The sequence below is a fragment of the Marmota marmota genome, unplaced genomic scaffold (genome assembly GCF_001458135.2).
Source record: "Marmota marmota marmota unplaced genomic scaffold, marMar, whole genome shotgun sequence".
NCBI classification, from domain to species: Eukaryota; Metazoa; Chordata; class Mammalia; order Rodentia; family Sciuridae; genus Marmota; species Marmota marmota.
Window position 1 is genome coordinate 2978627 of NW_026000207.1, and position 8620 is coordinate 2987246.

Here is an 8620-nt window from a genome sequence, read left to right on the forward strand (position 1 = left end):
GGGAAGTTTAATTCCTACCCATTAGGGTGACTTGTGTTATACAGAGTGTGTCTGCAGATGACATCTCTTTTCCATCCCTGATCCCAGGTCTGGAGTCTGTCTGGCTGCTGACTTGCTGTGGGAACCTGGGCAGGTAACCCACTTCATTCAGAAGCTAAATTAAACTAAAGTTGGCTGGGTGCAGGTGACACACACCTAGAATCCCAGCAGGGGATCTCAAGTTCAAGCTCGGTCTCAACCACCAGCAAGACACTGTCTCAAAAACTAAAAGGGGCTGGGACTGTGGCTAAGTGTGTAGCATGCCCCTGGATTCAGTCCTCACTTCCAAAAAAATAAGTAAGACAAAGTGTTTAAAAAATTATAAAGTGACATACAAACTGCAAACATAGTGGTCAAGTGACCAGAAAGGCTAGACCTTGGCTGTCTCCTTCCTGCAGACCTGAGAGGAACAGGCTGCCAGATGCCTACAGTGAGCACCTTGCAGCTGCTCTGAGCACCAGCCCTGACCTAACAGAACTGGCTTTGTACCGGAACGCCCTGGGCAACCGCGGGGTGCAGCTGCTCTGCCAAGGACTTAGACACCCCCTCTGCCGGCTGCAGAACCTCAGGTGAGTGCCAGCTGGCCCGTGACCTTCTGGCCTGCCGACCACCACCTCTCTCCAGGGTCATGGTAGGATGGTGTATCAGTGTTCACTTGCTGCTGTAACAAAGTCCCATGGTCTGGACACCCTCAACAACAGATCTGGGGGCTACAAGTCCAAGATCAAGGTGGCATCAGGGTAGGTTTTTCCTGAGCACTGTCTCCTTGGCTTTCAGAGGGCTGTCTGCCCAATGTCATCCCTCTGCACATGGCACAGGTTTGTGTCCTAATCACCTTTTTGCCGTGCTGAGAATTGAACCCTGGGCTTTGCACATGCTAGGCAAGCCCTCTACCACTGAGCTACACCCCAGCCCTTTCTAGTTCTTATTTTGAGACAGGCTCTTACTGACTTGCCCAGCCTGGCCTTGAGCTTGCTATCCCCCTGCTTCAGCCTCCAGACTCACTGGGGTGACACTGCATCCTTAAAATGGAACAGCTGGGCGTAGTGGCACAGACTGGTAATCCCAGGGACTTGGGAGGCTGCAGCAGGGATTGCAAAGTGGAGGCCAGCCTGGCAACAATACTGAAATCCTACTTTAATAAAAACATAAAAAGGGCTGGGCTGTAGCTCAGTGGTAGAGTGCTGTCCTAGCTTTAGGAGTAGCCCTGGGATCGACCCCCACTAACGAGAGGAAGGAAAAAAGAAGAGTCTTAAATCTCTTTTTTAAGGGCAGTCTCTGTGAACACACTTCATTGAATATAAAGCACTAAACATTTTATATTATTTTTGTTGCTTTAAAGTTTTTTCGTCTTTTAAAATTTGAGAGCTAAAGCCAGGCATGGTGGCAAAAATGCCTATAATTCCGGCAGCTTCGGAAACTGAGGAAAGAGAAGCACAAGTTCGAAGCCAGCCTCGACAACTTAGCAAAGCCCTAAGCAACCTAATGAGACCCTGTCTCAAAATAAAAAGCAAAAAGGGCTGGGGATGTGGCTCAGTGGTTAAAAACCTCTGTGTTCAATACCTGGTGAGAGAGAGAGAGAGAGGATAACAGATGAAATGATGCATTCATTGTGTATAATAACACAATGCTTTAAACTAGAGGTATTGCGCAGGGGGCAGAGCTCCATGATAGAGCACTTGATTAGCATGTCCAAGGCCCTGGCCTTGATCCTTGGGGCTGCCCAAAAAATAAAAATTAAAGTAAAATATATATAATTGTAGAATGACAAACTCTAGCTAATCAACATATTACCTTTAAAGTGACCATATTTGTGGTGAGAACATTTAAAATCTACTCTTAGCATTTTTCAGGAATAATTTTTGTTACTTTATTAAGTATCAAGTTCACATATCAGAAAATTCAGTCAGTGTGTAGATTTCAGCATTTTCAGTATATTCACCGTTATGCAAACATCACCACTACGTCCATAGCATTTTCCTGACTCTAAATGAAACCCCATACCCATTAATGATCTCTCTACCCCCACACCCCACAGTCCCTAACTGCCAGAATCTCCTTTTATTTTTTGGCACTGGGAATTGACCCCTGGGTGCTTAACCACTGATCCACATCCCCAGCCCTTTTTATTTTATTTTTTTAAATTTTGATACAGAATCTCACTAGCTTGCTTAGGGCCTCATGAAATTGCTGAGGCTGCCCTTGAACTTGCAATCCTCCTGCGTCAGCTTCCTAAGTCACTGGGAGTACAGGTGTGCACCACCACACCTCGCTTTTTTTTTTTTCCTTTTAGTTTTGCTTTGTTGGCATTGCTGGGTCTCAAGCCCAGGGTTTCATGCATGCTAAGCAGGGGCTCTACCTGTGCAGAATTCCCAAAACTGCTGCAAAGGAGATGACCCTGGCTCTTCTCCTTCCCTCTACCGCAGGCTGAAGAGGTGCTGCTTCTCCAGCTCCGCCTGCCAGGACCTGGCCACAGCCCTCACGGCCAATCAGAATTTAATAAGGATGGATCTAAGTGGCAACGACCTGGGACTTCGGGGCATGTCCCTGCTCTGCCAGGGGCTCCGGCATCCCCAGTGCAGGCTGCAGATGATTCGGTGAGTCCTCCTCCCTGGAATACGTGCTCGGTTTCATCTTGTTTTAATGGAAATATTAATACACATTAAATGAATACTAAATGGGGTCCAGTGTGATATTTACATACATATATGGGATGTGCACTGATCACATTTGCCTCCCCCTTCCATCCCCTGGGAAGAAGCTCTCAAACGGCGAGTTCTCCAGGCAACCTCGCTGTCGCCTTAGCTGGAAAGAACCCCATATGCTGAAGATCCCCAAGTCTGTTCCTCAACACCAGGGCTCGACCTCAAGCCCATGGCCTTACACCTCTGCCCAACACCTAGGCACGTTCAAGTCACTCTCTGGCCTCTGACTCCACCCTCTTCTGCATGGCCAGGAAGCCCTGAGCGACCCGCCCTCCCAGAACCCACACCCTCTTACTGACCTGAGCAGAGGGAACCCCAGAGCTGCCTAAACAAACAGACTCGGGTTGTGGGGCCCCTATTTCCCACAATGCCACCTGCACCCCACTCCTCCTGAATTCTGCTTGGCCCTTGAGAACCAGCCCAACTCCCCCGGGGCTCCTCCCAAGCGGCACACCCTATCTGCCAAAGCCCAGTTCCAGGCGCTTTTAATAACAGTGATGCTTTGAGATGCTTTTAATAACAGTGGCTCAGCTTACGGAGCTCCCGGGAGGGGCGAGGCCCAGGTCTGTTCCCTCCATTCTCGGATCATCCAACCCTTGCAACCTAAGGAAGCAGGCACAAGGCAGCACGGGAAACGCAAACTCCAAGTCCCAGGGCAGGAGGGTGGTGCCCCGGGTGCACACGCAGAGGCTGAGCTAGGACTCCCCTCTCCTGGGCTGCATTATGCCCACGCGGTGGTGCAAGTACCTGGGAAGCAGGGCGCTTCCTGCTGGGCCTCATGTCTGAAGTCCGCTCTGTGCCCATGGCTTCCACACCCAGGGATTCCACCAGCTTCCACTGAAAATATTCAAGAAGGAAAGTTGCTTCTGTACAGAACATGTACAGTTTTTGTTTCTGTACCGGGGATGGAAGTTGAGCTCATCGGTTCCCCATCCCCAAGCCACTTCCCCAGCAGCAACCCCCTCACGTTTTTCCCCCTTTGGTACCAGGGATTGGACCCCGGGGCACTTAACCACTGAGCCACATTCCCAGCCCCTTTTTATTTTTTATTTTGAGACAGGGTCTCATTAAGTTTCTTGGTGCCTCACCAAGTGGCTGAGGCTGGCCTTGAACTTGCCTCTCCTGCCTCAGCCTGTAAAGTCCCTGGAATTACAGGTGTGCACCCCTGCGCCTGATCATACAGACTTTGTCATTTTTGCCTAAATGACACAGTGTAACAACTATTTTTTGTAGCATTTACATTGTATCAGGTATTATAAGTCATCTAGGTTATTAAGTCATCATTTAAAATGCACAAGAGGGGCTGAGGATGAGGCTCAGTGATGGAGCATTTATCTGGCTTGCATGAGGCCCTGAGTTCGATCCCCAGCTCTACAAAAGAAAAATTAAAGATAAAATACATAAGAGGACATGTGCAGGTTATATGAATACCATGTAATTTTATATAAGGGACTGGACCTCCTGCACATGGTATCCTCAAGGGGTCCTAGACAAGTCCCCAATGGATGCTGAGTGACCAGGGGATAGATCTGTGCAGGGTGATTGACAGGCCAGGCATACCCAACCCGAAGGCAGAGAAGCATCTTTTCCCTCCCAGGTTGAGGAAGTGTCTGCTGGAGGCTGGGGCTTGTCAGGAGATGGCATCTGTGCTGAGCACCAACCCACATCTGGAGGAGCTGGACCTGACAGGAAACGCCCTGGAGGACTCCGGCCTGTGGTTGCTGTGTCAAGGACTGAGGCACCCAGGCTGCAGGCTGCGGACCTTGTGGTGAGTGCTTGGAGGGCAACTCCCGTGGCAAACCCTGTCCCGCCGAGTGATGTGGAGGATTGCATCCACCATGTGCCCAGCATTCCCCTGTCACACAGCCCAAGGTGGAGGCCACTACACATCCATGGAGGAATGACTGCATGGATACAATGTGGTCTACACAATCTGACAATGTTAAGTGAAAAAGGGAAAGAATCAACTTTGTCTTGCAAAAAAAAAATTAAAGTGCTACTTTTTTTGGGGGGTGTGGTTTACTGGGGTTTGAACCCAGAGGTGCTTAACCACTGAGCCACATCTCCGCACTTTTTGTTGTTTGAGACGGTCCTCACTAAGTTGCTTAGGGCCTTGCTAAGTTGCTGAGGCTGGTCTTGAACTTGCAATCCTCCTGCCTCAGCCTCCCAAATTTCTGGGATTACAAGTGTGCATCACTGCACCTAGCTAAAGAGCCTTTTTTTTTTTTTTTTAAGTTGTAGATGGACACAATATCTTCATTTTATTTATTTATTTTTATGTGATGTTAAGAATCAAACCCAGTGCCTCACATGTGCTAGCAATTTCTCTACCACTAAAGCCACAACCCCAACCCCCGAAGTACCACTTTTAAGATCCTAAATTAAGGGGAGGGGCACAGTATGGGCAACATAGTTATAACCTGTCTCCTGAAAAGAAAGGAGAAAAGAGAGAAAAAAAGAAAAAAGAGGACTAGGGATGTGGCTTAGGGATATGGTACTTGCCTAGCCTGTACAAGGCCCTGGGTTCAATCCTCAGTACTGCAAAAGAAAACAAACAAAAAAGTGTTGTATCCATGCAATGCAATATCATTCATCCTTAAAAATGAATGACTTCTGGGCTGGGGATATAGCCCAGTTGGTAGAGTGCTTGTTTCACATGCATAAGGCTCTGGGTTCAATCCCCAGGACCACACACACACACAAAAAGAGTGACTTCTACCACAACATACATCCTGAAGCTTTATATTAAGTGAAATTTACCAGACATAAAAGGACAAAAATTGTGGGATTCCACATGTGTGAAATACTCAGAACCATCAAATACATGCAAGGATCAATGGAGCACACCTGTAATCCCAGCTACTCAGGAGGCTGAGGCAGGAGGATGCAAGTTTGAGGTCAGCCTCAGCAACTTAGGGAGACCCTGTCTGAAAATAACTAATGGCCGGGGTGTAGCTCAGTGGTAAAGCATCCATGGTTCAACCTCCAACCACCACACAACAAAGAGCAGTACCTTTAACTTGGGGTGGGAGTTAAATTCAACTCCACACAGAACACCCTCCACATTTGCTGTTGGGTCTTCTGTAGGTTGAAAATCTGCCATCTCACCGCTGCTGCCTGTGAAGACCTGGCCTCCACCCTCAGTGTGAACCAGGGCCTGACCGAGCTGGACCTGAGTCTGAACGACCTGGGGGACTCTGGAGTGCTGCTGCTGTGTGAAGGCCTCAAGCACCCCAAGTGCAATCTGCAGACCCTGCGGTGAGTGCCGCTGTGCTCACTTCAGGAGTGCAAACCCTCACACACTTCTCTATGCTCTAGGAGGCCAAGCAGCCTCCCCTCCCACCTGAATTCTCGCTACTTCAGCTCACTCCAAAGATTCTCTGCCAGAATGTGGCCTTTGCATACTCTGTTCTTGCTTCCTGGCATGACCATCAGCTGTGCTGACCTCTGTGCCGTCCTCTGCTGTCCTGCTGAGAAGTCTAGCTCATCTTTTATGATTCAGGACAAATTGTCACTTCCCCGTGGAGGCCCTCTGGATTCCGAGTTTCATAATTCTTTATAACCTGACTCTTTCTCTCAGGTCACTTAACAAAGTTTGTAATTTGGGTGTGTCCTGTGTGGCTTTGCAAAGTGCAAGAGCAGTGTCCACTCTAGCTCCTAGTGGCTAGTGAGAGACCTGGCCCGGGAGACTAAAAACGCACACTTTTGTAGCATTTTCCTTCTATGGTTGTCATGAGCAGCAAGTGAAGTGATGCTTTTGAATTACTTGGTGTTATGAGTTGAACTGAATCCCCCTCCGAATTCCCTGGTTGAAGTCTGAACCCTCAGAAAAAATAGCTTTTTATATTGACATTCCTCCCCAGCGCTGGGAATGGAACCTGAGGCCTCACCTGCTCCAGGGAAAGTCCTCTGACACTGGGCTCTATAGCTCCAGCCCCAGAATGTGGCCTTATTAGGGTCTGGAGCTGCCCTAACAAAACACCCAGACTGGGCGGCTTTGGGGACCAATCCACCCTTTCAGGCTCGGGCGGCAGGAGTCTGAGGTCAGGGTTTGGCAGATTGGTTTCTCCTGAGGCCTTTCTTGGTGGTCTCCAGATAACCACCTCACTGTGCCACCATGTGTTTATCCCTGTACCTGTGTCCTGAGGTCCTGTAAGGAACACAGGCCATGTTGTATCCGGGCCATCCCAGTGACCTTTTTAAAACTCTGTCACCTCTTTCAAGACCCCTTCAAAGCCGGGCACAACTGGGAGTGTGCACACCTGTCATCCCAGCAACTGCGGAGGCAAAGGCAGGAGGATCTCAAGTTCAAGCCCAGCCTGGACAATTTAGCAAGACCCTGTTTCAGTACTTTTTAAAAAAAAAATATTTTCTGGGGTGGGGGGTGGGGTGGGGGGGTGTGTGTGTGTCAGTGGTACAGTTCCCCTGGGTTCCACTCCTGGTCCTGGAAAAATATCTGGGAAAACTGTATTCAATTCGGTCGTGGTTGGCAGAGGCCTGTGATCCCAGCCACGAAGCAGGCTGAGGGGAAGGTTTGCTGGTTGAAGGCCAGCCTCACCAACTCAATGAGGCCGTTTCAAAGTGAAAAATAAAAAGAGCCAGGCTCTGAGGCCCAGACCGGAGGACCCCGAGTTCAAAGCCAGGCCTCAGCAACCCTGAGGTGCTAAGCAACTCAGTGAGAGTCTATCTCCAAATAAAATGCGAAATAGGACTGGAAATAGTGAGACTCTATCTCCAGAGGTTGAGCGCACCAGCGTTCAATCCCCTGTATTCCCCCGCCCCCCCCAAAAAAAGGGATGGTAGTGGTTGTGGCTCAGTAGTTCAGTATCCATGGGATCAATCTATGGAACCAAGTAAATAAATATAATAAATTGAAAAAGGGGTGATGGTGGTTAGGGATGTGGCTAAGTGGCTAAGTGACCCTGGGTTCAACGCTGGCACCAAAAACCAACAAAAAGTCTCCCTGCCCTGCATGGTCCGCGCTCCTGTTCACGCAGAGGGCTCCATTTCTATTAACTGGCCCAGCCTTCACAGTCCGAGTTGCTCCCCCCGACGCTTTCCTTTGGTCTCTTTTTCACCTTGATGGTCACACAATCTGCGCCAGCACAGGGCTGGGCGCAGAGACCCCGGCGTCGGCCAGCCACCCTGTCCCGCGTCCCTCCAGGTTGGGCATCTGCCGGCTGGGCTCGGCCGCCTGCGCGGGTCTCTCCGAGGTGCTGCGCCTCAGCGCCCGCCTCCGCGACCTGGATCTGAGCTTCAACGACCTGGGAGACGGGGGCTTGCGGCTGCTGGCCGAGGGGCTGCGGCACCCGAGCTGCAGGCTCCAGAAGCTGTGGTGAGTGTCCGCGGCGCGAGGGCGGCTTCGGGGGGCGGGAGCGTCCTCCCTGCCGGGTCCTGTTTAAGGGACAGCCCTCGCTCACCCGGAAGGTCCACGTGACCGGTGCCACAGCCGCGGCCAGGGTCCCGACGGTTCGTACTGGCCTGAGGGCACCGGCAGGTAGCCTCGTCATTCCATCAAGCCTGGACGATGCTCTCTCTGTGTGTGTGTGTGTGTGTGTGTGTGTGTCCCGTGGGCCGATCCAGGCCTTTTACTACCTTCTTGCCCATGACATCAGGCTCCCTAGGCGGCTCAGAGGTAGCTTTCGTGGCCTTCCGCCCCCGGCACTGAAAAAACTAGGACTTCCCCAAAGGACGTGCCGGACGTGGCCTGAACCGCTCCGCCCCCCACAGGCTGGACAGCTGCGGCCTCACTGCCCAAGCCTGTGAGGATCTGTCCCCCACGCTGGGGAGCGCCCAGCACTTGACGGAGCTCTACCTGACCAACAACGCCCTGGGCGACGCGGGCGTGCGGCTGCTCTGCCAGGGGCTCAGACACC

The 8620-nt window shown here is 50.9% G+C and overlaps 1 protein-coding gene across 1 annotated transcript in view; it reads left to right on the plus strand.

The window, feature by feature from the left end:
• The window catches only part of Nlrp12 (NLR family pyrin domain containing 12), a gene marked incomplete at its 3' end in the record, with an annotated part of 19805 nt that extends 11186 nt beyond the window's left edge, over positions 1-8619 (plus strand). The window contains exons 4-9 of the mRNA XM_015505448.2: positions 438-608; positions 2466-2636; positions 4342-4512; positions 5832-6002; positions 7909-8079; positions 8475-8619. Of these exons, the coding sequence (XP_015360934.2) occupies positions 438-608; positions 2466-2636; positions 4342-4512; positions 5832-6002; positions 7909-8079; positions 8475-8619 (1000 nt within the window). The remainder of the gene's footprint in view (positions 1-437; positions 609-2465; positions 2637-4341; positions 4513-5831; positions 6003-7908; positions 8080-8474) is intronic.
• Between the last annotated feature and the right edge of the window lies 1 nt (position 8620).